At 40.0% G+C, this 27,227-nt stretch overlaps 4 protein-coding genes across 7 annotated transcripts in view; 2 read left to right on the top strand and 2 right to left on the bottom strand.

The window, feature by feature from the left end:
• Positions 1–1,182: 1,182 nt before the first annotated feature.
• trmt44 (tRNA methyltransferase 44 homolog) lies at positions 1,183–11,711 on the bottom strand. The gene is made up of 11 exons (XM_030779718.1): positions 11,290–11,711; positions 11,057–11,171; positions 10,613–10,832; positions 10,135–10,203; positions 9,744–9,851; positions 9,317–9,388; positions 8,200–8,306; positions 7,130–7,313; positions 6,538–6,916; positions 2,222–2,338; positions 1,183–1,591 (listed from the first exon to the last, which is right to left on the bottom strand). Exons 1-11 carry the CDS (start codon positions 11,633–11,635, stop codon positions 1,359–1,361), a joined length of 1,950 nt encoding a protein of 649 aa, XP_030635578.1. The 5' UTR covers positions 11,636–11,711; the 3' UTR covers positions 1,183–1,358.
• Positions 11,712–12,029: 318 nt separating this feature from the next.
• On the top strand, positions 12,030–14,186 carry rpl34 (ribosomal protein L34). Its single transcript, XM_030779717.1, has 5 exons — positions 12,030–12,066; positions 12,499–12,571; positions 12,747–12,846; positions 13,264–13,367; positions 14,061–14,186. The coding sequence occupies exons 2-5, from the start codon at positions 12,507–12,509 to the stop codon at positions 14,143–14,145; spliced, it is 354 nt and encodes a 117-aa protein (XP_030635577.1). The 5' UTR covers positions 12,030–12,066; positions 12,499–12,506; the 3' UTR covers positions 14,146–14,186.
• A 1,544-nt stretch (positions 14,187–15,730) lies between these two features.
• On the top strand, positions 15,731–17,946 carry ostc (oligosaccharyltransferase complex subunit). Of its 2 annotated transcripts, XM_030779715.1 has the most exons (4): positions 15,735–15,950; positions 16,432–16,525; positions 16,925–17,122; positions 17,364–17,946. In XM_030779715.1, the coding sequence occupies exons 1-4, from the start codon at positions 15,812–15,814 to the stop codon at positions 17,380–17,382; spliced, it is 450 nt and encodes a 149-aa protein (XP_030635575.1). In that variant the 5' UTR covers positions 15,735–15,811; the 3' UTR covers positions 17,383–17,946. The 2 variants fall into 2 exon arrangements, with proteins under 2 accessions (XP_030635576.1, XP_030635575.1); XM_030779716.1 differs by lacking the exon at positions 16,925–17,122 and having other exon boundaries at positions 15,731–15,950.
• A 1,905-nt stretch (positions 17,947–19,851) lies between these two features.
• etnppl (ethanolamine-phosphate phospho-lyase) overlaps positions 19,852–27,227 on the bottom strand; it is an 8,562-nt gene continuing 1,186 nt past the window's right edge. Inside the window, exons 3-13 of one of the 3 annotated variants that reach the window (XM_030779713.1) lie at positions 26,921–27,080; positions 25,932–26,006; positions 25,351–25,444; positions 24,561–24,677; positions 23,440–23,522; positions 22,617–22,842; positions 21,990–22,144; positions 21,369–21,458; positions 20,973–21,103; positions 20,793–20,860; positions 19,852–20,506 (exon numbers count right to left, since the gene is read on the bottom strand). In XM_030779713.1, coding sequence (XP_030635573.1) covers positions 20,396–20,506; positions 20,793–20,860; positions 20,973–21,103; positions 21,369–21,458; positions 21,990–22,144; positions 22,617–22,842; positions 23,440–23,522; positions 24,561–24,677; positions 25,351–25,444; positions 25,932–26,006; positions 26,921–27,080 — 1,310 coding nt within the window. In that variant the 3' untranslated portion in view covers positions 19,852–20,395. Of the gene's footprint in view, positions 20,507–20,792; positions 20,861–20,972; positions 21,104–21,368; positions 21,459–21,988; positions 22,145–22,616; positions 22,843–23,439; positions 23,523–24,560; positions 24,678–25,350; positions 25,445–25,931; positions 26,007–26,920; positions 27,081–27,227 lie in introns of those variants that run through there. The other 2 variants (XM_030779714.1, XR_004025412.1) reach the window with 2 other exon arrangements.

The raw sequence follows: 27,227 nt of genomic DNA, 5'->3' as shown, positions 1-27,227 counted from the left end.
AACCATCCGTACGACGCGTTAAACATTAAAAAAAAAAAAAAAAAAAAGGGGGAAAAAAAAATGAGGGCAACCTTTCAACTCATTAGCTTGGCTTTGACGTAACTAGGACATATTTCAAGCCGAGATGAATGTACTTCAACAACAGACCACTCTTTTCACAGATATGGTTTATACTTCTGCAATATCAGACCCGTATTAAAATAGTCCTATAAAACACTAACTAAAAAAAAAGGTGCATTTTATGAGTACGCCATAAATATATATAATATCTGGGTGTATAAAATCCAAAATATGAATATTTGAATAGCATTGAATGAAGCAGTGAGACAGTATGTGTCCAGAGAGACCTGCTCTGGTTTCCGAGTGATGTAAATGACCGTGGTATGGCCGATGGTCTTGCCACCTTGGGTGACCCCGCCGGACTGAAACAAACATCCTGTCCCCTGACATTTGAGCAGAGAGGTAGTGACCCAAACATAGGACGGCCCCCCCCACACAGACTTCCAAATTATTCATGCTGCTAGCATTTACAGCGCACATGCTACTCTTCCGATCCTCCTTTTCATGTTCCGCCGGGGCCGGCGACGGGAGAGAGCCGCCGTCGTTATGAAAGTTCAGGACAATGGAACCAGTATCTCCACGTCTCAAGATTCAGCTAACGTAGCCTCCTCAGATAATGGAGTGCCGTGGTTGGTCAGCCTTTACTTTTTTTCCCTCTTTTTTCTTTTCTTTTTTTTTTTTACTACCGTTGCTTCCGCAGTTATTTTGATTTATTTATTTCAAAAATGTGTCTCATTTAATGTCTGCTCTTTCTTGGAAGGTATATCTGAATCCATAAATCAGATTTTTTCTACATTTGTTCTAAATCAAATACAGATGCATGAGAACGTTCTAGAAATGCACTTACTACTGTGCAGCTTTTTTCCACCTGAAAAAAAAAAAATATGATTACGACATTGGATGCTCGGTCCAATTCAAAATATTTACCGATGTTCAATATTGGTGCTTTAATAGAAAAATTCTCATGGAGACAAAGGCAAAACCCGAAATGGAACGAGCAACAGTTAAAGGTCTAGTAACTGTTTCACTTATAAACAGATGTTCTATTGGTCCAAAACTATGAGGCATTGTTTTAAATGTGAATCAGACTAAAACGTTTATGACCTTCAAGATGCAGTGTGATTCATTTTTAAATGTCTATTTAATGAGAGAAATGCACAATAATTCATAATTGGGGGTTGAGAGAGCCCTTATACCAAGCAGAGACATCTCTTGGTTGCATGGTTAAAAAAATTCAACCTAATTAAATTCCCAAAGTCAGGAAATGACACTGCATTCGTAACAGGTGAGGTAGGCAATCAGTTCCTCAGCTTCTTCAGGGGACGTGTGGAGGGTCGAAGGTCGCGTGACCCGTGAGCGAAAGCGCAGTCTTCAGAGGGCAGTGGACATCCCTGGGGATGGTGAGTATGGAACCAACACAGCCGGGTTTTCACAGCCCCCGCAGTCAGAGGTTTCCGCTTGGACTCCTCTCTCCTGTCTGACCCTCTGACCTCCACTCTCCAGTCTCGAATACGAACCCGGCCACTCTCCACTGTACACACACAGAGAGAGAGAGAGAGAGAGAGAGAGAGAGAGAGAGAGAGAGAGAGAGAAAGAGAAGAGATATACATGGTTTAGTGGTAACAGGAGATCCACTGTAGTTGGTGCACTGAGCATAGTGTGTTATTTGATGGGCTGCATTTTGCTTTTCACATTCTAGCCAAAGCATATGTGTGTATACCAAAAGGATTTTCATTCATCTTCCCAAAAACTGTGTTCTAAGGTGCACTCAGTTTTTTTTTTTTTTTTTTTTTTTTTTTTTAAACCATCACTTTCTCTCTGCTTGGTTTCACTTTTGCTTTGAAGGACAGCTTTGAAAAGCCTTTGTACATAATTACATCACCTTCAATACAAGCCAACTAATTGGTCTGACATCCCTTTTCTCTGACCTTAATCAAAATGAACCTCTATAACAAACATGCTGCAATATTTGCCACAGTACTGTACGTTCTCTATGTCTGGTACAACTGCAAAAATATCTCTGGCATGTGTTTTTCCACAAAAAATACACGCACATCAAACGATAAGCAATTATTGTTTGTTACAAAAAAAAAATAAATAAAAAAAACATTAACCATAACAACAATGGGTTCAATGGAAAGCCTGCAGAAGCATCACTTACCCCTGAACACCTGATGGTTGTTTTTCAGAAGGGTCTGGAGACCACCACACTCCTTCTTCAGTGTCTGCAAAGTAGGCTGGTCCAACAGCTCAGCAACCTCCCTGATGGACAGACTACCTAAGAAACAGAGAGAGAGAGAGATGTCCTTTTCTTGACCTCACACATTTGAATCATTAAGCATGTCTGGAAAACACAGTTGCACAAACCATGCATTCCAACCATTTTAAATCATTCACGAAAAAAAACCCCAAAACAAAACATTGGGACAAAAATACAGCAAAAGATCCGAATCCACAGTATATGTGGTTGACCGAACAGTGACCGTGAATCTTCATTAACAGCCGTGGACAGAGAGACAGTGATGTCATGCAGGCAGAGCTAATGATGTAATCACCGTGTGGTCTTTCCTTGATGTTTGAGAGTGTCACTAACAAACAGCATGGATGTGAAACAAGGGGCTTTTCTCTCTCTCTAAGGTCTTACTTCCTCTTGCAAAGCAGCGGCCAGTCACCTGCTGTTTCAAACGCACTTCTTCTCCAATCAAAGACAGCCCGATTGGCATTCACACACACACACACACACACACACACACACACACACAGAGGACTAATTACACACCACCAGAGGGGACGCGGCCGAGCGTCTTAAACGTCACGTAGAGGGGTTTACTTTCTGTGAAGCTGGAGCCGTGGTGAGTGCTGGACTCCGAGAACCCGCTAGATTTCCCAGCGGGCGTTTTAAAAATCGGAGGCGGCGACTTCAGTCTCCTCCGTTTCCTGACGGACCCTTTCAGATGACGAGGCCTCTCATGAGAGAGAGAGAGAGTGAAAGAGAGAGAGAGAGAGGGACAAGCTCGAGCGAACGCGGCCATTTCTGGTACCTTAGGTAATGTAAACTGACTGCCAATGCCACTCATCTCTCTCCAGCCACCGAAGGCTGAGAAATTAATTATGGGCCTATGGAGTCAAAAGACTGAGAGTGATTTCAGAGAAAATCACAGTCAGCTGCCCCCCCCCCCTCCCTCCTGACCAAAGCCAGTGATAATTACCACCAGTACTTCTGCAAAGGCTTGTACACAATAAGTGACAGTTGTACAAAGAAGGTGGTTATTCTTTGTTTGTCTGGAAACTACTGCATCAATCCGGATCAAATAAAGTCACTGAAGGTTAGATTTGAGACTAGGGAGACAAGACCAGATCACAGTGTTACTACAGTCCTTTTCATTTGGAAAATGTTCACTTCCAAATGTTTGTCATCGTAACCATTACCTATAATAAATACATCTAGTACATATATAAATAGAGGCGATAGCTTTTCTTTCCCAGAAGGCAGGACCACTGAATTGGACAAGTTGCCATGACGACGAGGAGCAGCCCCACGGTCTGTAGGACCTATTGTTCTGTGTAGTTTCTCTTCCTGATGGTGGTGGGCGAACCCAACCGTGAGCCGCTCTGACCTTAAAGTTCACAGCCTGAACGACTCCGTGAAGGTCAGCGAAGGATTCCGGTACCTTCTCTCCGCAGTGAGGGGAGAAAACACTAATGGCAAACACGCAGCCAATTTCGAATAAGGTTTGCAGGAGTGTTTCTAAAAAGGCAAACATTACTGGGAGGAGTTTGTCTGTCTGGAGAATGTCTGCACACTGACATCTGCCAGGAAAACACAATAAATACGTTTCTTTCTGTGGCTTGTTAAAAATCCATCAGCTAAATCGAGCCAGGACCAGGAAACAAAAAACTCAAGTCAAGTCTGACACGTTATAAACAACACTCGACGAAATCCCCCTTTAAAAAAAAAAAAGCAAAAAAGCAAATGAAGAGCGAAGGAATGAGTGCTACCGACTGTCTGGTCTCTTCGGTGAACAGATAGCCACAGTGTGAGATATAACCGAGCAGACAGTGGCCTGGATTCGCTGACGCCAGACGCACAGAGGATCTGCTCTGCTAATACAATATCAATAGCCCATTTAGATCTGCCCTTTAGAACGAATACAGCAAATGGGGATTTATGGCTGAGGGCTTCACAGAATTAACAATGCTATCAGATCCTACCTTCTAACATTAGAACTCACCTGATTAGCTACTGTGTCTTTTTCTTGCTGTCTAAACATTTACGGATAGATATTACATCACTTGTCACTTTACCATTATCCTCAATGTGGATCACAGTGTACTTGAAGTTATGTTAAAACGTGCTGAAATTTAAATGCTATTTGACTTTAGGTGACACTCTGAAGGTGTCACATAATCAAAGGGTGATTGTTCGGTATTTAGTACTGTTTAACGTTTGTTTTCTTTGTCTTTCATTTCATCTTGTTCATTTGAACTCCACTGTACAAGCACTATGCGTTTCCGGTCATTTCCCTGGCATTCTTTGTATGATGTTTCGGTTAAACAGGATACATCATCATCATAGTACAAAGATAACTGACTAGTGTGTACTACGATTACACCCAGTACCACATACAGAAATGAGTTAACAAGTGTCTTCTTAAACTAATCTAATCCTGGTGTGTAGTGGAGTTATGATTCTATTATTGGGAGTCCTAACCTCACCCACAATAGCTCTCTTAAAAGCATGACATTCGAAAGAACTTCTTGAAATACCTCCACACAAATAAAACTCATGCATAAAACATAATGATAGTGCATAATTCATACAACCATCTATATTCCCATTCTCCGCGGAGGGCAACTGTCTCTCTTTTACCTCCTCATCATTTCTCTCTCTCTCTTTCTTTCTTTCTTTCTTTCTCTCTCCCCCTCTCGCTTTCTCTCTCGCTCGCTCTGAATCGTGAATTTCATCCATTGTGTCTCACTCTTTGTGTGGGCTCTAATTGCAGAGGAGGCCCAGCAGAGAAAGTGACAGAGAGAAAGAGAGAGAGAGAGAGAGAGAGAGAGAGAGAGAGAGAGAGAGAGAGAGAGAGAGAGAGAGAGTGTATGTGTGTATGCACCTTGTGTGGTACAGCGAGGTGCTGGCAGAGGATAAAAAGTCCCGGGGTTCAAAGCGAGGTCATCTGGTGTCACCGCAGGCCGTAATCTACTCATACTGGGAAACTAAACCAGCATTCATGTAGCTGTAATTTCCATAAAGCCTGCCTTAAGAGCTTGGGAAATGTCTCTCTGTACATCTATACATAATTTATCAATAAAAAAAAAAAAAATGTCTATAGCTCCTTCAACATTAATTAAACATGCACCAATGATTTATTCAATAGAAGATCAAAATTTATCTCCGTAGTGTTCTGTAAATGAATATAGTTTACCGTGACAAATCTAATTTTTTAACTCAATATTTAAGTACTCTTTTCTGCATTGGACCAGAACAGCAGATTAATCCGTTTCTCTTTCAGATGCAGTTAGTATCATATTTTTTTTTTTCCCCAATAATGCTGGACGGCATTTCTCAGTTCAAGCAAATTTCTGATTTACCGATGAGCGTCAGTTTTTAATTTATAGATTTGGATTGGATTTGACACAGATGTTAACGATTACAGCTAATCAAGGCCAGTGAATGTGCAGTTTTGTTGGCAGGGACACAGAGGACTGTTGACCAGGTGAACTGGAAGCGATAATGTGATCGCGTATGCTTCTTGTTTTCCTTTATGCTGTGATGTGTATTCTGCATACTGCACAATAAAATGAATATTAATGCGCAAACGCAGCATCTCGGACGCTTCAGAAAGGATGAAAAAGATGACGAGTTCATGGATAAGAATGTGGGATCTGAAGGTTGTCTTTAAATGAATGTAAATGGATTCAAACTATGGCTTATTTTCCTGGCTTCCTTGATTGGGTTTCATTTTCTTTCAAAGTCAATGTCTGAACAGAGAAATAGACAAATACAAATATATTAAAAAAAAAAAAAAAAAAAAAAAAAAAAAAAAAAAAAAAGCTAACAATACTGTTGACCGCCTGTTAAAGCAAATAGCCAAGTGTCTTTAGCCTATCCACTGGTGAGTCATTTTTGGCCAATCAAAAGAAGTAAATGACAAGGGAGCGTTGGCATTTGAGCGTTGACATTTCTGTGCCCGTTATGTTTCGCATCATAAATCAGAAGCAAAAATATGAAATGCAAATCTATTATGCAAAACTATTACTCAGATTAATATCAGTGTGTATGCGCTGCCACGACCTGTTGCTTTCTCCTTTAATCAGTTTTAAATCTTTCTTTTTTTAGACCAGTCTTCTTTGATTTCCGTCAACCGGCCCGCGACTACTCCGCGACTTTGGTGTAATTTTCTGTGACGACCACCAAAGACCTCAGCGTGACTCACCACTCCCCGAAAATAGCTAGCGGCCTATCATTCTCCTTACCTCCCGTGTTCCAAGCGTCTGCACCTCTCTCCTCTTCTGTCTTCTCCGTCTCCTCTCCACTAAGCTCTAACAGAGCATTTGCCACCCGTAAAACCACGGCGCTGATGAAGTCTCGGGGCAAGGCTGCACAGTTCCTCACGGATTCGACCTTCTCTCGTGGTTGGAAACCACTTCCCCAGTTGCTCCCGGGGCTCAGGTCTTCCTGTCCGTCACCATCTCTGTGGTGATTACACCCGTTTGGGATATTATGGGTGATATGGTTAGTTGTCGCCGTACTTGCGGCGCAAACCTGTCGTCCTCTGATGTAGCACGCTCTTCTGTTCTCGGCTAGGGCCTCGTCCGGCTCTCTGTAGCTTCTGCTCGACCCAATCAGACACACCTGAAACAAAGCACGACACAACTGATTCAGACGTCTTCAAAAGATGTCAAATTCATAAAGGCTTTAAAGAAACCGTGTTAGCATTCGTACTTCTTTACAACACACTTTTGCTGCTCTTATGTTTTTTTTTTATTTTTTGCTATGTTCAAATTAGCAGTTAGCAGAACATGCTTTGTTAAGTGAATGCTGTCTGGGATGTGTGGTTGGGCGTACCCGTTTGGTAGAAGGAATTCTCAGGCAGTCTTCTTCTGTGTTGAAGCCACACGCTGTGCTCACCTCAGAGATGAAATCTATGTACTCTCTATACTGAGTCTTCTTACAGTGCCTGCGCTGATACTTCACATAGAAGTCAAAGAAACAGCAGGGAAGCACAAAGTAGCGGCAAGAATAAGAAGACCTGGAATAAAGGAAAGCGAAATGAGAGATATGAATGTCAGCAATATACAGTCAGCATTGAAATGCATGCAGACATTTAGAAAACTGTTGAATGTGAATGTTTAAAAAAAAACCCCAAAAAACCTATCATCTCTCCAAAGTGCCTGATGTATAGGCTAAACGGGCTAATTTAGACACACAAACCACTGCAATCCCACCTACTTTTGCATTCATACTGGCTCATAGCTGACCTCAAACGGACATCAAGTGGCTTAAGAAAGCAACTCTCTGACTATTCCTCATTTGTCTTCCCTGCTGAAGTATACCATGTTTAGATTTCCAAGCCTTTTGAAATTCTGGGTTAGCGGCTAACAGTGTAAGAATGTGATGTGTTTCTGCGCGACGGTAATGGCAGTGTCATATTTACATATTGCTTTTCTGTTAAAAACAAATCTCTGCAGTCCATTTCCTATAAACAAATGCTGCATAGCTTTCAGCTGAGGTCAGATCCTTTGGTCTAATCAACAGCACATGCAAATGTCTTTGACAACATGGAAATCAGAAGCTGTGAGCCTCAGCCTGTCTCAGGCAAAACTAATTCAAACCAAGACAGAGAGCCAAAGCACAATAAACAGCCAAGTTTCAACTAAAGAGTCAAGCTCAACACCTCCACCCAGTGTTAGGTAAAGCAACAGGCTAAACAGCACTGTCTACGTACTTTCCCTCTGCAACTGATCTGGGACCAGCTACACTAACTTCAGCCCTTACTTTTTTCATTCTAACCTTTAGAGCCTACACTGATCCTGGACCATTATAAATGACTGTTCGCAGTCCTCCTCCTGCCTCATCTAAAGGAGATCAGGTGGCTCTTCAGAGCTGTTGTTAAATTGCCTCCACCGACGACTTGCCTGGCTGCAATAACAGGGATCCACGGTGTGAGTTCGTCCGAGTGGTTTCCAATCAGCCAGTCTGTGCCAGGGAACAGAAAGCTATCGCTGGGTGTGATTGCGGTTTCCTGAAATAGAGCATGGGTCCCACTACATTTCATTATCATTGGCTAAGAGTGTAATGACATTCAGGTTTGTTCCTCTTCAACTGAAACCCTGCTGATCCACCTTGATGGTCTAATCATCATTTCATATTTCAGGGGATTTAATGAATCTTGGCTCCCATAACTTTGGACGAAAATGTGATGCTATGACTAAGCTTGATAGCACATGTGATGTTAATTAAAAGATCAAAAGACAGCCAGAGATATATGTCTAAACGGTCTGGTAAGTTGTAACGTTTGACAAAATCAAAAACCGGAATATGACAAACTAAAAACTGAGACTTCTGCATGTTTTCAGGAACCGAACCTGCATTTTCTATACCTAACAAGTCACAGGAAGTTATCTGGTGCATACAGACGCATTGCGAGTTTTAGCGATGTTAAAATGCCACTGGGACTCCACTGGCACACCACGGCCCAACTTTAAAAGCACAGAGTTTCCCAGTGGGCATGGCACTGGTTCACCCCGGCACCTCCATTCACAGACGATTTCTATCAATAATTCATGCAGCGGAATGCCAGGAAGTGTATTTTAGGGTAAACGTTTCAGACAGTGTACATACTGGAAAAGTGCGGTTTGGACTGAAACAGGAAGCTGACCCAAATAGTTTGTGACGACTTTCACATGTCAGAACATATCATACCGAGATGGCATAGACAAGATCTGACTATATACTGTAGCTTCAGCACATCAGATGTGGAGTCCAGCAAAACAATGAGTAGCAAAACACATAGAATCTTACTATCAAGAGAATAATGTATTAAAAAAAAATCTATATTTTGGATTTTATTCTTAATATTCCAAACAATACTCCTACATCACACGTAGCTCTTTGTCTGAACATTCAGAGAAACTCATTTCTGAGAGCTCCATTAAAAAAAATGATCAGAAGTTCTAGTTTTTGCCTGTAAGATGAAATGAATGGACGGATTCAATATTATTTTGTCACTGTATAAGACAAGAGGTGTCTTACCTCTAAGTGTGTATCTGGGCCGTACATGTCCCAGATTTTCCTTTTACGGACATCAATACCCTTTCCAGGATGCTGAAAAACAAGAGTGCGTGACAGCTTGGTCAACAGCCTCAGTCAATTTAATCAGCACAGAACACAGGGTACATCATGACCGGCCGCGTGCAATTCCATTTTAGCATCAGCGTGTGCGGAGCTCAGATTTCTGATTACTCGTAAGATTGAATGGTCAAGAACAACAGGAAGGGGGTTTTGCATTGGCCATTAGCTTTGTAAGCTGCTCTTCACTGTATCATCGATTGAACACCATGAATATTAGTTAATGAAAAAGAAAAAAAAAAAGCTCCTTTTCAAAAGGTTTGGTTTTTCTCCCGCTTGTAGAACGCGGTGTACTCAGTCAATAAGGCGGCAAATGGGCGGCTCCACCTACGCCCTCGTTGGTCAGAATGTGAACGAGGAGGCCGTTTCCACAGCCGAGATCGACGAAGGACTGTTTGGATGTCGCGCCCTTCTGCATACGCTCCTCACCCCACAACACCTAGGCAACCGTACAAAGAGCCGGCGTCAAAAAACGTTCACTTAATTGACACTGCATTTATGTATTACCGGACACCCTGCTTACAGATTATTACTCTCATTTGCTCACACTTTTTTTTTTTTAACTTGTTCTTTTTTTTTAAACTGAAACTGTCTTTTGCACCGTCGGACAGTATTGTCTGGATTACACACGATTTATCAGCATAAGAAATGTTAATACAGGAATATAATAATAATCTTCTATAATAATCTGGTCAAAGGCCAAAAAGAGGGTCAACACTTACAAGGAGATATGTAGCGATGGCGACATCCTCAAAAACAAATTTCTCTGGATCAGTCACTTCAGGCCAGACCTTGAATAAAGAGCTGCATGTCAAAAATGGATGCATCTTAAATGGTCCCAAGACTAAACGGTGTGGTAGAGATGGGGAAGATTTTGGAAGAGAAATCTGCGATTTTAAAATGAATACAAGTATAGGGGGTTTAAGAAGACTGACATTTTTGAAACACATTATCTTATATTCATATTATTTAATGATTTATATTTTATAAATTAAATTGCTATTCAGTACAAATTAAATGGCCATGCATGCTATTTAGCATACACAGAGTGATTTCTCTGCCATTATGTGTTGGATTTTCAAAAAAAAAAAAAAAAATTTAGGGAACATTTTGCAGTTTTGCTCAAAAGCATCTAGTGGGACCCTGCACATACTCACTTCCACACTGTACAACCCTTAACATCCCAAAGCAAGTCCTTACCTTAACCATTTCTTTGTACTTGTCTTTCAGTTTTTGGTACAAAAGGCTGTACTTGTCCACAGGGATCAGAGAGAGCGTACTTTTAAATTCACTGGTCTTGCTCTCTGTCGCCCAGCGTGTTAGCTTGGGCAAGAGCTCTCTCTCCAACCAGGTGAGTTTAGGATAGGCCACTCCATCAGAATACCACTCTTCAGGCCTCTGGACGTTAAATGACATCACCCTAACCGTAACAGCGATGTAAAACAGAAAGCCATACAGTAGTTTTCAACAATACTCCTCAAACCAAGTATCCAGAAAGACGACAGGAAAGTTCAGCACTTACTAAGTCTAGCAACTTATTTCTCTCGCACCATATCACGGACACAGTATAGGACGTTTTCATTGCTCACATATCAGTTTACAGTGCTACACTAGATTCTGTTGAACATTTAAACACAAACTCACCATTCCTCCGTATTTTCAAGGTGCAGCTGGATTTGGTAAAAGTTAGTATTCCTAAGAATATGACCCTCTGCATTCTGTTCAAACGGCAGAAAGGTCACTGCTTGTCGAGCAATATCTGAAAATGACAGAGTGAAGCCAGATACATCAATGACGAGCTAAAATCATGTTCAGAACACAACAAATTATTTTTATTATTTGTCAGTACATTCAACTGCGTAAAAGCTCTCTCGCACCTTTGACTACAATGTCTTTGTACAGATTCTCCCCACCGGTATTAACCTTAGGGATAATTGTTCTAATTGCAACACACCAACGTCCTGCCGTCTCGTGGTCTTCATCAGTACCAGCTTGCAAGAAAGACAGAGCCTCGGTCCATTCCTGAATGCCACTGCATGTGAGATCGCATAAATGTTTTTCAAGCTCTTCAGTATCCACGTTCTTGTCTTCTGTCTCTTTTACTCCACACAGCCGTTTGTTCAGAACGTGTGGTTTCTTTATCCATACTTCAACAGCTGACCAGAATCCCTCTGGTAGGACCTTACATCTGTCTGTGAACTTCACTTCAAATACTTTTGACATTATTTAAGTGAACCAAAAAAAGGCAACATCGTTTTAACAACACATATGTCAATGTCACAATTCCCAACTTTCTTAATTTACAAGCTATTTGTCACGTTTGTTACAGGAGCCACACAACTTGCTTGCGAAGACAAATCAAAGTAAAAGTCATTGTATGAAACGTCCTGGATATGCTGAGTATACTGTATATATTCACTAATAATAAATTAAATAAATGTTTCGTTTATTTATATTTATTTATAATTCATTAAAATACTGTAAATGTATCCTATTTGTATGTCATATAAGAATGATGTTTTTCGAATAAAAGGCATGACACATATTTAGAACTATTATTTTGTTCATAGCACAGAGAAGCATTTCCGCTGTCGAAGTGCTTTCACCTTTCACCTCAGCGTTGGGCCTTCCTCTTCCGTTTACGGTGATAGCAGGTATGGCGGATTTACTCTCTGCTGTAAAAATTGCTTGTATTATCCATCCCAATCTGCCTTGATATTTATAGTTATTGCTCCTAGTGTGAAAAATATATTTGACTATATCATCCATAAATTTATGTCTGTGAATATTTATTTAAATTTCGGTTTGATTGTGTAGTTTTGGTCAATGCTTCTGTTCACACTGAAATGCTAGCTAAGTCCCATTGAGCGGTGGGCACTGGAAACAAGATAGAAAGCGCTTTATAAACTGATTAGTTAGGCGTAATTGTATGAGGTTAGTTGTTCTGGCTGAAGTAGCTTTTTTATACGTAATACCTTAAGAGAACCTATCTGCTCAAATAAATCATTGAAGTGTGGTGTAACTGAGGTTGCTAACACGTACAAGTTACCGACAGTAAATGAAGATATGACTTTGAATTGTTGCAGGTTTCAAGATGGTTCAACGCCTGACTTACCGTCGTAGGCTGTCCTACAACACCGCCTCAAACAAAACCAGACTGTAAGTGTGAATTTTACCGATTGTACAAAAAGTTATCATTACTTTTGGACCAAATGATGTCAATTCGGGTTGTGATATCCTACTGGGATTTCAAGCTACAAGTTTAAGTTCCTGTGTAGTGCTTATCAGCAGCAAACTCTTTATGCAAAAGTAAAATAAACGTTTTTGCTTTCAGCTCTCGGACACCAGGTAACCGTGTTGTGTACCTGTACACCAAGAAGACTGGCAAGGCACCCAAGTCAGCATGCGGAATCTGCCCTGGTAGACTGCGTGGTGTAAGTGTTTTGTTATGATTAATTAGCCCTCACTTTTCACATGTCAGATGAGACACTAATGAAATTGCTGGTTGTGTTAATACAATGCTATGATGAGCAGTAGTGCTTCGTTTTGCTGGTTTCATTCAGTACTGTGAAACTGGGTTGAAGCAGCATATGTGGGTTTTTGTTAATATTCAGGTCAACAGTATAGCATATGGTTTAAGTGACTGGTGTTTTACTTCCCAGATTTTGTGTGGCAGATACACTGTGAACTAAGTGGTGTTTGTGATGTTGAACATCATGGCTAATGTTACCATAGTCAGTCCGATTGTATAACATCTGCTCCTTGCACTTGCTTCAGTTCATTGGACCCATTTATCCTGAATGTGCAGTTCCCAGTTAATGTGAACGTATATGTTTTTGGTTGTGTAATAGATCCGAGCCGTGAGACCACAAGTCCTGATGAGGCTCTCAAAGACCAAGAAACATGTGAGCAGGGCATACGGTGGTGCCATGTGTGCCAAATGTGTGCGTGACAGGTAAGAGATTTGACACTATTAAACAGCACATCAGTGCAATTGGACTCCTCTTATTGTGTATTTATGTGACAGTGCAAAGATGCCCACGCCACTTTTGTAGCCTGTGCCTTGTCTGACAGTGTACGGCCAGCAATGTGTAATGTCATTGATGTGAACCTCCTTGCTGTTGACTGACTGTGTTGGGTGGGACTGACCTGAACTGATGTGTAGACCTTGACTTGGATCTGCCTGTTGTCAGTAACCCCTAGCAACAGCAGAATTTGTCTGTCTTCATATCAGGTGCACTGCTCTGCAGTTAATGTATTTTGTTTGGTGGGTTGCAGTACATGTGATGTGTGCTATTGATTTATTTTTTTTTGCTTGCTACTAATCGCCATAATTACAATTAGTTGTTGATTCATAAGACTTTTTAATAACTCATATTGGAAAAAAGGAGTCTTCTTTGCTTGGAATTGCTCATCATTCATGTAGCCTTCAAAATGGACTGTACCGACTGTAGTGACCAGAAGTGTACTGTGGATTCACTTATTGAACATTAAACAGCATAGTGCACAAAAAGACTAGAAAACTTGGTCATGTGATTCCTCTATACTTGTGGTGTAAAATTCATGTGTTTGATTGGATCGCTTGCATAATTTTTGGATGATCTGAACTACTGAAGTGCTAACAGTGTGTCTCCTTTTCCTTCTGTAGGATCAAGCGTGCTTTCCTCATTGAGGAGCAGAAGATCGTTGTCAAGGTGCTCAAGGCCCAGGCACAGAGCCAGAAGACAAAGTAAATGTAAATTTGTATTGCCGGAATAAAAGGTTTTGGAAACTATTACCGTCTCTTGTTAGTGTTTTAAAGCTTTAAAGAAACTTGGTCCAATCACATTGTTGAAAAAGCTTTCATCTCTTGTTAGTATCGACTTCAGCGCGAGACACTTTGATAATGTGTTGATGCCATTTTGCTTTTACCTCTCCAGCCTGTAGTTAGATGAGTGCTGATAACATTTAAGTTGCTATTTAAGTTTTCAACTCTAGAGATTTCCCTCACTGACATTCTTACGTTTTAGATCTGTCGCTCCAATAGGGGCTACAGTGGTATGACAAGTTGGATCTTGCTTCAAAAACACATATATTACATAGGAGGTAATACTTGGAGATTTTTATGCCAAACCAGAACTCTATGGATGAATATAGAACTTTGAATTTCATTTTTCGTGACACCTGTGGAAATCATTTGTAAATGTTAGGGGAATTTTGAACTAAGTGGAAACAAAGTCTGTGCCTGCCTCAAACTGTACAAACAGAGGAGTTCTGGAATGCAGACTACATTTGCAGAAATACTTGATACCATGTGTTGACACTTAAAAAAAGAAACTTTTATGAATGGGATGCTGTACTGGTGATTCACTGAATTCAACTGACCAGATGTTGACTAATTGGGAAAGACAGAACACAAGTTTAAGGCCGAATTAAAATGAACACTGCATAAAAATCGAATAAATGTATCATTAAAGGAGCAACTTGGAGAACATTAATATTCCACAGGTTAGTGCTGTCTGCCAGGTTAGACCTCTTACATCAATGATCAAGCAAAATCCAATATGTCTGTTCCAGTAATTCTTACTTTTCCAAACCAGCCCTATACCTGCTTTAGGATTATCAACCTGGATCCCCAAAGACTGACTTGTCATTCGACTTCGCAGTCTGACCTAACTACATTAAGTTAGTATTTCATTCAGTCTGCATCCCTTTTATGGTCCTGCCATGATCACCACTCAAACAAATTTCTGCCGGCTTATCTTTACACTAGCTCAGTGTATATAATCATAATTAGCAGGCCCTGTTCAAGTCGATGCTAAATTCCTCTACATTTCTGAGGTACCTCAATAGATCCACAGTCACGTCGTTAGTTTAAACGAGCGTGTATTCCCGGGAATAAAGTTATGGTTACGACAGTCCTAAATGTCAAGTTCAAGTCTAGAAATTTAACAAATGATGATTTTTCCTGTATTCATAGAGTGTGGTTGTTAAGTAATATATTTAATCACCATTCCCGACCTTTCTATAATTCCTTACGCTTGGACAATTTAACAATAATTTTTATAACATACTCCCTCCTGTTCAAATAAGAGAGCTCTGACGGCAGCCAATGTCGCGTGTAATACGTCAGCACAACAAACCCTTGCAGATAAATAAGAGAGCCTCTCACGAACTTTGAATTTAACCATGAGGAGTTTACAAATCGGAGTAAAGTCATATTAGCTGTATAAAACAAGAATTTCATGTAATTTATTATTAAAACATATAAACTGCATTGCAGCTTGAACCCATCAACTATAGTTTGCCATTTCCTGGACACGTCGTCTTACGGCAGTGTAGCAGTGACGTATGCATTAGCCAGGCAGCTAATGAGGAGAGAAGACTAGGTTGTGGAGTGTTGAAGCTGGATATCAAACCATGGAGACACTATACAGTTTACCGTTTATTGTGCTAGAATGTCCAAACATAAAACTCAAAAAACCCTCATGGCTGCACATGCCATCAGCGATGACCGTCTATGCTATCGTCATAGTGTCATACTTTCTTATCACCGGGGGTAAGTAATCGGGAACTGCTAATTTGCTAGCTAGTTTTTAGCTTACCATTATTTTACTAGTTTGACAATTGCAGTCAAGTGTCTATGTAATGCATTATTTAGTAGTTGCTGCTGCAGGAGCAAATGATACACACTTTGAATAAACGAGATTTGATGTCAGTCTCTTCGGCATCAGAGCAGCGATAATTAACGTTAGCTCGTTGGCTAACCTTAGTTATTTTAATTGGCTGAACACTCTGCTAAAACGTATAAGTCTATTTCAAATGGGTAACTGCAGATGTAGCTAAATTAAGAAGTCAGGTAGTTAGCGTCAGGGGAGAGCTTAGCTGTAAACTCACATTTTTGTTCGCTCTGACCATATTTTCTTCAGCCAAGTAGTTAACAACCTTGCAGCTCAGGTGAACATACTATCCTACACAATGGTCAGCCCGAAGTACATAGTGACTATACCACAGTGAAACTCATTTTTACATTTTTGCAGGCATCATCTACGATGTCATTGTGGAGCCGCCGAGTGTTGGTTCTATGACTGATGAACACGGTCACCAGCGACCAGTGGCCTTTTTGGCTTACAGGTACATTTCAGGCATTCAAGAACAGGCATCATTTATCCACATGGCGGTGCTCTGACATCTTTAGACTGAGAGTGATAGAATTGACTTCAGGTTTCCTGTGGCCCTACCTTCAATGTTCAGAAATATAAATGTAGGATAACTCTCTCTAATGATTTGCCTGTGTGCATGCATTTTTGATGGAAATGTCATCATCTAACACGTGTAATGTTCCATGGATTGCGCTGTATTGTTTCTGTCTCCATTGTGTGTGAAGTCCGTGTATCACATTAGAATTTCTTTTCTTTACAAATGTACACAGAGGGCTGTTTACTAGTATGTTCAGTACTGTTACATTTCGCACAAACCAGAGCCAGACTCTGAAAGACATCTCTTAAAATCTGAAACTTGTACCTCTTCCAGGGTGAATGGGCAGTACATAATGGAAGGGCTGGCTTCCAGTTTTCTGTTCACTATGGGAGGTCTTGGCTTTATAATCCTGGACCGCTCCAATGCTCCCAACATCCCCAAACTCAATCGTTTCTTGCTGCTCTTCATTGGCTTCGTCAGTGTACTGCTCAGCTTCTTCATGGCCAGGGTCTTCATGAGAATGAAGCTACCGTAAGTCATCACCTTACACTGATCTCATCTTATACCGAGACAGCAAATTATGTCGCTTTTGATGATGGTATGCGGTCGATCTTATCGTTCAGAGTGGTCGCTTCATATCATTTTCACGTTCCGTATGTTCTTGGCGCCCTCTAACATGTCGTGTCGTACTGTCTTGCATATCTTTATTGGCACTACATGTATGAAGTAGTATAGTATGAAACTAATGATGTGAAAATGTCTGTTTCTGCAGTGGCTATCTCATGGGTTAAAGCTGCACTTCACCCACAGTGCGGAACGCATTGAACATATCACAGGCAGAACGAGTGGACCCCTGATGTCCCATTCTACCCCCACCCCCCCCTCCCCCCGTGCCATGGAACACTGATTATGATTCATTTGTATGTTTTGGACAGTCTTACCCCACCCCTCATTTTTGATTGTTTGTGAGAGAGAGTGAACAAGAAAGAGAGACACTTTCAGCCAGTCCACAGGGGCTCTATGTTACCGACTGGAGCTCATATTCATCCTACCATGCAATATTTCATTAACAGTGAATACTTGATCCCATATGTGATGAGCATCACAGAGGGGTAAATATATTTTGTCAATAGAGAAGGGTAACCTTACACTGATTTGAATTTGTATTAGAACTCTTAATAGAAAATGTATGTGTGTGCAAAGTGGTCAGTCATTATCCTTGACTCATGGTTATCTCTGCTCATGCACTGGTTTTGTAGATTATAATTTGTGAAATGGCCTTAAAATATGTCAGATTGAATTTGTGATGTGCAGTTCTTTTTCTATGAGAAACCAAAATAAATCCTCTTTCCACAGTCCTGGTGTCTTTTTTTTTTTAAATGTTTTATGATTTGACACTCCATTAAAGTACTAATATGTAAAAACATTCTTATACATTGTTTACAGTTAGGAATTTCCATCCTTATTGTGAACTCAAGTCAGGAGCTTTAGGTGATGCACTCACATCCACTCTGAAATTAAGAACTCAATTTTGTTTTGAGAGAAAGCATGGTCATTATAACATTATTATACACTACATCAAAAACAACTTCATTAACACAACTTGTTTTAACTGTATAATTTTTTTTTTTCAAATCCATTTTATTGATAGAATACAAATTTTTAAACTGTTTGGTTTACAGACAAGCCTTGTGTAAATACAGCCACTTGACCCTGTTGCATGCAGTTAAAGAATGAATTGATGAAATAATGATTATATGTGACAAATGTTTGGTAGAACCAGTCAGGCCTCAATAATAGAGCATGGTTTTCCGAAACAGCATGAGAAATGGTTTTTAGTCCTCATTCTTGAAACAGATACTCATAGCGTCCGTAATTCTACTTATTATAAATTGCACATTCTGCCTAACAATACTTTTGAATGCTGTTCCTGCTGTCAAACACTAGGGGGAAGCATTTTGCTGAGGTTAATGTTACGTGGCCAGCTAACAGTGACATAGCCTCATAAATGTGAGAATTATCCTCAGCAGTGGTGACGTAATCATTTTAATTGTAACTGTGAACAAAGTGATTTTCAATAGCTTGTTTGACTTGTTAAACCTACTACAAAGCAAGATTAAGTGACCATAAGGAATTAGATGCATTTTAACAGAGCAGCACCTTCCGCATAGTTGTGGTTTTCATAATTCAATCATTTACAGCTGTTTGAAATGTATGTGCTAAATTTGTTGTTGAAAAGCACACAGTAATAAACTTTTGAGTGATTTAATCATTGAAATAGTCATTAGGAGTTTCCTGTTTGGATAAACCAGTCAGATATCCACTCTGATGCTCTGTTTAGACATGCGCACATATTTACAAACCCAAATTATTTCCAGGCTTACACACTTGTGTGTTGATAAGATCATCAAGGGTTTGTTGTAAACACTGAGGACAATTCAACCTATGTAGCTTATCTTACTTAGTACAATTGCCTATACTCAAATTACATTTTAAAACTAATTGCCGGCAGTCAACTCTCTAAACATACCAATTTGTCTTTGGCTAAGTGGATGTTACTGTTTGCTAAAAGTGAGAGTTGAAAGGAGGAAGAAAGCCTCTTTGTAAGCATGTTAAAAGTTTAAAACCATGGACAAAAAACAAACAAACAAACAAACAAACAAAAAACCAACCCCCTGCAAAGGAAAGTATGCAAAGACAGTATGTTATGAGAGTATATAAAAATTCAAAACTTGCTGTATCACAACATAACACTGGAAAACGGTAAAGAATTAATTTCCAACACCTGCTCTTTCTTACCCAGTCCACTCACACAAATTTTCCACGCCATTAATGTTTGCCTGGTGACAAATAGTTTATCATCCTTGTAAAGAGCAGTGAAACTCTCTGAGAACGCATTCTACCTGACGACACATGTACACGTGAACTTACACTAAAGGAAAAAAAAACCCCACGGATTTCCGTATTGATTTTAATACAGGGTTAAGATTGAATTGATTGAATACTTTTTGTTTAGATATGTGCCTCTTCATTATGCAGCCCTACACCCTTTCAAATAATATTTCAGAGGATATTTGTTTGAAATATGCAAAATGTATCATTAAAAATTTTTTCAAGGCCCTCAAAAGGGTGATTGTGCTTGAGCCGTCTATAGCGTAAAATGTATGTGAATTCAAACTTCCAATCACACAATTTATGTATATTTTGATTACACTCTTATTTTTCAGTACCTGTCTGAGAAATGAAAACATTAAGCTGGATGGATGCAATTCAGTTTATTTGACTGCCATTGCTTTGGGGAGCGCATTTAAGCCTGGAAAAGATTACAAGAAATGGAATGGGCTGATACTAATCATACGCTATGGCGTGATTCTTCCAGATAACTCCGGATGTAATCATTTGCATATTTTTCATCTCTCACTGTCATGTGTGTACTTCTGTTCCATGCAAAACTAACAGGCTAGAACACATCGGTGTGTTTTCACACTATTTAGGTTGACTTGAATCACGTCATCACTAACACGAAGTTACTGTTTAACATCTGAATCTGGTTACGAAACAAGTATTAAAAAAAAAAAAATTGGATGAAGATCAAGTTGAAACAAAAGCGTAAAATTCCTTTTTAAAATATCCTGCAGCATATGTTTGAGTATCTAAACACTTCTGAAATCCATTAAAACATGGAAGTTAATACCACAGAATTGAACACTAATCATATTATGTTGTTCCATGTGAATCTCCTGCAGCCAAACGCTGATACACACACGTGTGTAAGGCACGGTGAATTAACAGCCACTGTCTTCATTATGTTCTTATTCTCTTGGTGGGTTTCAAGGTAGGAGGCGGGTTAGAGATCAGGTTATGATGATCACTTCCATTTGTATGAGGACGGTCTCCATTTTCTTCATATGATGCCTGGAGATGAACAACAAAAAAAAAAGAAGCCATACTTAAGAGGAAAGTTTTTCAACACCAGATTTCACTGCGATTACTGTTATAACTAGAAAGTGGATTTAAACCCTGTCACAAAGTGGTCTAACATACCCCTAAAATTCTGGAATATTTACAAAAAAAATGAGGTGATTTTTCAAGACAAGCAAAAAAAACCCCAAAACCCCTACTATTAAGAAAGGAGTTCAGCACGTGTACATTTCCTCTTTCACAGTTTGTACTTTGTTGAACTTTTCTTTTTTTTACATACCTTTCTCTTTGCTCTCATCTCAGACTCTGTTGTAACAGGCATGTGGAGCCCCAAGGCCTTTTCAATGTCTTCACATTAAAACACAAGGGGAAAAAAAAAGGCAAAAATGAAAATCTTTCAAATCATTGGGACAAAGAGGAACTCATTCAATAAGGAACACTTAAAGGAAGTTAAGGGTACCTGCGAGAATTAGGTCGATCTTTTCCACGGCCAGCTCAGCGTCTTCTCGTGAGAAGCACAGGGGAGGTTTAAACTTCAGTACGTTGCGATGTGGGCCATCTGCACTAAGGAGGATATGCTGTTCCTTCAATCTGCGGCCATAAAACAGGGCATCTGCGATCACTTAAATTCAAAGTGATTAAGTCTGGCTTTGTCAGATGCTTTGCAAAACAAACAAACAGCAGTTCAGAAATAATAACACGCTTTTTAATTTAATTTTCTGATTTATTTCGATTTTAGAAGCCGGGATGTGCATTTAATGAACACGCCTCATAAATTTATGATGTTTTAAAAATGAATTTAATATGCTTTAACTACTACCGTAATAAATTCTTACAAACACACAAAATGTCTCACTTGTATATGACTTCTTGAGCTTCTGCTGTAGCTGGAGTTCGCTTGATTCGGTCTCGCACGAGTTCGACTCCAATAAACAGGCCACGCCCCCTGTGGGACATAATGTAAGCGCGAGCATGACATTTTGACCCTCAGCTCATTTTTCGACCTGTTATGTGTGGCCAGTGCCATTAAAATGCTGCAATTTCTAGATCGCCTCAGTTGAGACGACATTCCAACGGACTATAACTCAAGCAGTGACAACCTCACGAACCCCCACGGCCATGGGTGCAAAGTTCCTATCTCAGAAGTGCAAAAGTAAACTACAGGCATTGGGACTTGTTGTAACAAATGTCATGCTTTGTAGTACCGTTCTTAAGACATGATCTCAAAGTTACAAAGTGGATTCTCTTATCTATACTTGTCATAATGGAGAGGCAAAGTAGTGAAGCCCTTTTACCACAGTTTAAAAATCTAAAACACTTAACTCTTGGGACTGTGAGTCACTGAAAGGATGTCGAAAAACAAGAGGAATCAGTATGATAGACGGTGCATACCACTGTGAGGTAATTAAAGAGAAACATCGTCAGCAGTTAAAGATGCTGACACACAGGTTTTTTGGCCAGATGCTTTTGTGCTAACCTAATGTCGCCCACCAACGGATGTTTCTCCTTCTGCTCCTCCAGAAGTTGAGTTAGATAGTTTCCTACACGCAGTGCATTGCCTTGGAGATCTTCCTTCTCAATCACATCCAGCACAGCCAACCCAATAGCACAGGATACAGGGTTACCGCCAAACTGGAAATAGAAATAGCTCCAATGAGGCTTCAACTTCTTGCAATGAAAGCCCTCTTTAGGTCATCACCTGTGCTTACATTAAAACTGTAGTTAAGTTCATAATTTCAAGGCAAAATGAATGAATTTGCATTTGAAAGATTTGTCAATATAATGTCAAGGACAAACTGCTTCTGTTTCATAACTCATGGGCTATATTCCTGATTTAGGGATAAAGGCCAGAGTTTAATTACTGCTGCACTTATAAAAAAATTCTAAAATGGGTTTTAACTGACTATTGTCTTACTCTTAACTGTGTAAAATGCAAACTCAGTATCAATGTAATTACCACACAGAATTTGAACAAAAAGCACGTATCTTAAAAAGCTGATGTATGTGCACCGCTCTGACTGTATATCTCAACGTTATATTAAATGAATGAGAATCTACTGTATTAAGACGTCTGAAAAGAGAAGTTTTATGTTGTCTTTCTTACTGTGTTAAAATACTCCATTCCGGATGACTTGAAGCTCTCTGCTACCTCTCTTGTGGTTACCACACATGACATTGGGTGCCCGTTACCAATAGGTTTTCCCATAGTGACGATATCAGGCACAAAGTCCTCGCCCTGCAGCTGAAAAGCCCAGAAGTGGGTGCCCACTCTTCCGAAACCAACTTGCACCTCATCTGCGATGATGATGCCGCCTGCGTTCCGCACGTGCCTGTGGTGAAGGGAGGGAAGTGGTGTGCACAAGAATACACACGCATACGCACTTGCTATGAACTAGCACGTATGACGGTAGCTCACGCATGCACGCAGACAGTGTGAATGACAGTGAAATTTAGCTTGAAACACTTAGCTTGAAAAACGCATGAGCTTAGACATAAGACCAATTTTAAACTCTTACTGTAAACTTTAAACTTGGTTTTTTATGGCATGCATGGATAATCAAAAAAGTTGGACATTTATCAGAAAAAAAAATTATTATTATTTGCTGTTCTGCTGTTTCATCAGTGACATGTTGTGCTATCAGGTCATGCATGCAACCTTTCAGCTTTTGTTTAAGAAATTTTATGCCACTGTCAAAACCAGTCAAACAAATTTTAAAGTACACCATTTGTTTATCACAAATCTGTCTTCATGCACACATCTGACACATCTTTTAAATGGTTTTGAATAATGTGACCAAACCGGCTTATAAAACACCCCGTCCTTATCGTGACTACTGGGCTGAAGCAGAACAGATTGTAAAATATGTATTCATATCACTCATCAGCCAATTTGGCTTGATCATAATAATTTGACTGATGGTACATACTGTGCCACTTTTTGGAAGTAGCCCACAGGAGGAATGACTTGCCCTCCGCAACTCTGCAGCGACTCGGCAATAAAAGCAGCGATCTACACAAAAAAAGACCACGTCAGAGCCCAGCACCTAGCACAAGCTAGGACAACAGTGGACACCCGCTTTGAAAACAGCTCTGCCCCCTGTTGGGCTCAGGACATAAGCCAGCAAGAACGCACGTAATGATCGTAGATGCGTTACAAGAAGAGGTATCAATAAGCACGATAAGGGAAAGGACAGGAGACAGAGGAGGGAGAAGAATGAAAGGTGAACCAAACACTTTCTGTTACATCACATGTCACGATTCAGTACAATACATTAAACTCAAAGTTCCACAAAGCCAATTTTCCTCAACTTTAGTTGTTCACCTCAGATGTCAATGCACCATGACAATATATTGGGATTCCACTGTTCAGGAAGAAGGTGTTGCTAGATTTTGACTCATTTGTCCCTGGAACAGAGGGTTAAGTACCAATAGGAAGATCCAGACACATTCCTGCAAATCAGTGTGATCTTAGCGAGCAAGAGGTAGGCGTTTTCTGTGTAAACAGTCCACTTCTTGTTTGACCTGAGAAGGGTGGAAACAGCAAAAAGAGGGGGAAAAAATAAGAGAAATAAGAGGGAGGGAAAAAAGGGAGAAGAAGGTGAGGAAGAAATTGATTAAAATCAGAGAAAAGGAAAGTAGTCAATGAAACAGGGCAACTTGAGAAACCACATAGCCAAACAAGTCTCTCATCTAGCAAGCTAGGCAAATCCATACCGAAGGTACAGTAAGAGTTTAAGCACTATGTAATAATTCCTTACTAATCCATTTGTTTTGTAGAAGATTAGCAGAGAGTCTCTTCCAGTAAAAATGCCAACATCCTTGTGGCTAGAAAAGCAAGTCACAGCATCAAATTCCTACGCTTGTCTCGAATGAAGACTGAGCGAATGCTTTCTTTTCATGAGTCGTTTTATTTGTTTATTTTTCCAGAAAAGCTATTTTGCCCTTGTTTATTCACGCCACCGATCCTGTTAAAATGATATACGCGTGTGAGGTACTAAAAATACTTTGGCTGATCTGACGTTGAAAACACTTGAAAATAAATGTTTACCTTTCTTCCCTTTGCATGGGCCTTTGCGATGATGTCTTGCACGTCATCTGCATAGGCTGTCGCTGGGTCTGGGTGGTCCTCCCTGTATTTGCCTCGATAGATATCTGGACTTGGGGCCTGGAGATTATATATTTGATAAAACATGACTTTTGACTTAGCATAGATTCTCACTTTATTCCTGACCTAAAGGTATAAGCAGGCATCCAATGGGTACAGTAACTATGAAATAGCAGATTTTTGTCTCACTGAAAATGCTAATGGAGAAATTGATAAGATGGAATTAAGACCAGGAGGGTTGGTAGAAGGCTCAGACTCCATTAAATATGTATGTGTGGTCGGTAAGGTATGCTGATTTGGCTCATTAACTGGTAATGCTATAGCGGTGGATCAGTGTAGCTTTGTCAGACTCCTACTACCTATGTGTGCAAAATTAAGAGATACACTGTTCAATGGAGGATACAAACAATAAATGAACAGGGAACAATTTTCAATATTTTCATGCAAAAATAAATGAAATTCATCACAATACTCTCAAATGTGAGACTCTTATTAGTTCAAGAAGAGACTAAAACTGATTTTTGGAGGACATTAAGTACTGTTCCCAACTGGACATGTGCTAAATCAATATCAGACCTTTTGGTTCGATACGGATACCAATTCTGGGGACTTTTAGTGACAATAGAGACTGATATTTTGCACAAACCAGACAATATCTTTGTTATGAGCTCATATTTTGTTACAGTCATAAACATAAGCACGCTGAATGATGGGTTTATCTGACTGGACTTACCACATGAACGTGTTGGCTCTGCTCTGCATTGGCCAGCTGGTGAAACTTATAGGGGCTGATATCAATGAGTGACGACACATGACCGTGGTACGCGCTGCAAAAAAAAAGGACAATGAACAAAGAACCGAGCGCACAGCTTGTACTGACAAAGGACAGAGTCTTTTAGCCTGGGAGTCAAAAATTTTCAAAGGGGGCTGCGGGTGACTGATGTCATCTCTTTTGAATGTTGAATGCTTTTATTTATTTATTTATTTTTAATCGGCACAATTCAAGACGCATGAACTTTATTGTAAAACCTGGATTAAATCAAATTACTAGGAGCACAGACTTGTGTATTTGTGAGTGTGTACGTATATGTTTTTCTTAAAGGAGTCCTATTTTTGCTTTTCAGATGAGATCTATCTATGGCCTGTCAGCAGAATTTAACACTGATAACATGTGAATCTCCTTCCATGGTGATGATTAGCAGGAACAAGATATGGTTAATATGTAACCTGTTGGCATAGTGCTTTCGGAAACTAGTTACTGTTTAGGTGCCTGTGCAATGGGAGAGAGGGACAGGGACGGTGGTGTTGACTCACTTGTCCAGTGTGATGATGTCTTTGTGGCCAGTATGCTGCCAAGCCAACCTCAAAGCGAGGTCATTAGCCTCTGAGCTGGAAGGCAAAGTTCAAACGTTCAGTGCATTGACTAGATTACTCAAAGTCTGTAGTTCCACTCCACTGTAGTTTTTCAGCAACCTTTCACATTCTAAAGCTTGTCAGACTTCATACCAGTGACAGAAATAGGCCTGTCTATGTTTCTGTGTAAGAGATGTCTAGTCCCACTTTATAGTAGTAATAGAATACTTTACATACATTTAAATATTCAATTTAATACAACAACTTTGAAAAAAAGACCTTAAGAATTCACACAATTTCCCCAAAGTCCTGAAAGTCACAGGCAATTTCAATCTGCTTTATTAAGCATGTAAAATAAAGGCAAAATGACAGAATAGATATTCTTGACACGAGTATTCATTCCAAACTTGCCGCAGAGACTATATAATCCTGTGGAGTACTCTCTGTTCCACATGTGTTTATGTTCCTGGACAAACCTGTAGGACTTGGCTGGCTGCCAGTCAAACCAGGTGTGAGCTGTACAAATTCAGCCATTGGCTAAAGGCGCATCAACTTTCTTTTTCTTTCTTTATTTATATACCGTGGAAGTATTTTCACAAGAGCATTGTCTGACTTTTCATGTTACAAAAGGAGCAGCTTATGAAAACTCAGGTAGGCTAACTAATTTATGTTTGGCTGAATCGTAGCTCTAACTTGGAATGAAACAAGAAAATCAAGTACAGTTAACCCTTCACATTCATAATCTGCACCTTTGTTTGATTGATAACCATACTGTTGAACAAGAACAAACTTGCTTTTTTTCTACCATGAAAGTAACCAATAACTTGTGCTTCCTTACATCCAACATACACATAGGCCAATGGTCTTTGCAAATGTCAAATGTCACAGCATTCCCATAAAATACGCAGATACATTACACACTCTGTACTACTGCATGGGGACAGACCTACCCGGAGTTGACAAAGTAGCAGACAGAGAGCTTTTCGGGAAGGGTAGCTTGCAGCCTTTGGGCATATTGAACTAGGTTGTCATGCAGGAACCTTGAGTTGGTGTTGAGAAGCTCCATTTGTTTCGCTCCTGCCTTGACTACGTCAGGATGACTGTGGCCCACTAAGGAAAAAGCAGGTTAAATGGTGAAACAATGTACGCTTTGACAAACACATCTCAGATATATCTGTCATTAACTGAAGAGACAGGTGAACGATTTCAATGCAACATTCACATTTGAAAAAGTTAAGTGGATTGCGTGAATTGACT

The sequence above is a fragment of the Chanos chanos genome, chromosome 7, assembly GCF_902362185.1.
Source record: "Chanos chanos chromosome 7, fChaCha1.1, whole genome shotgun sequence".
In the NCBI taxonomy this organism is placed as follows: Eukaryota; Metazoa; Chordata; class Actinopteri; order Gonorynchiformes; family Chanidae; genus Chanos; species Chanos chanos.
Note: the sequence above shows the minus strand (reverse complement) of the source record. Positions and strands in the feature narration are given on the sequence as shown.

Excerpts from the sequence above, each read along its gene's own strand:
- trmt44 (XM_030779718.1), bottom strand. The coding sequence starts at position 11,635 with ATGTCAAAAGTATTTGAAGTGAAGTTCACAGACAGATGTAAGGTCCTA. Across the intron at positions 11,172-11,289 it reads CAAAGACATTGTAGTCAAAG|ATATTGCTCGACAAGCAGTG; the intron begins GTGCGAGAGAGC and ends TGTCATTTTCAG. Across the intron at positions 6,917-7,129 it reads GAATTCCTTCTACCAAACGG|GTGTGTCTGATTGGGTCGAG; the intron begins GTACGCCCAACC and ends GCTTTGTTTCAG.
- rpl34 (XM_030779717.1), top strand. The coding sequence starts at position 12,507 with ATGGTTCAACGCCTGACTTACCGTCGTAGGCTGTCCTACAACACCGCC. Across the intron at positions 12,572-12,746 it reads GCCTCAAACAAAACCAGACT|CTCTCGGACACCAGGTAACC; the intron begins GTAAGTGTGAAT and ends TTTTGCTTTCAG. Across the intron at positions 13,368-14,060 it reads GCCAAATGTGTGCGTGACAG|GATCAAGCGTGCTTTCCTCA; the intron begins GTAAGAGATTTG and ends TTCCTTCTGTAG.
- ostc (XM_030779715.1), top strand. The coding sequence starts at position 15,812 with ATGGAGACACTATACAGTTTACCGTTTATTGTGCTAGAATGTCCAAAC. Across the intron at positions 15,951-16,431 it reads ATACTTTCTTATCACCGGGG|GCATCATCTACGATGTCATT; the intron begins GTAAGTAATCGG and ends ACATTTTTGCAG. Across the intron at positions 16,526-16,924 it reads GTGGCCTTTTTGGCTTACAG|GGTGAATGGGCAGTACATAA; the intron begins GTACATTTCAGG and ends TACCTCTTCCAG.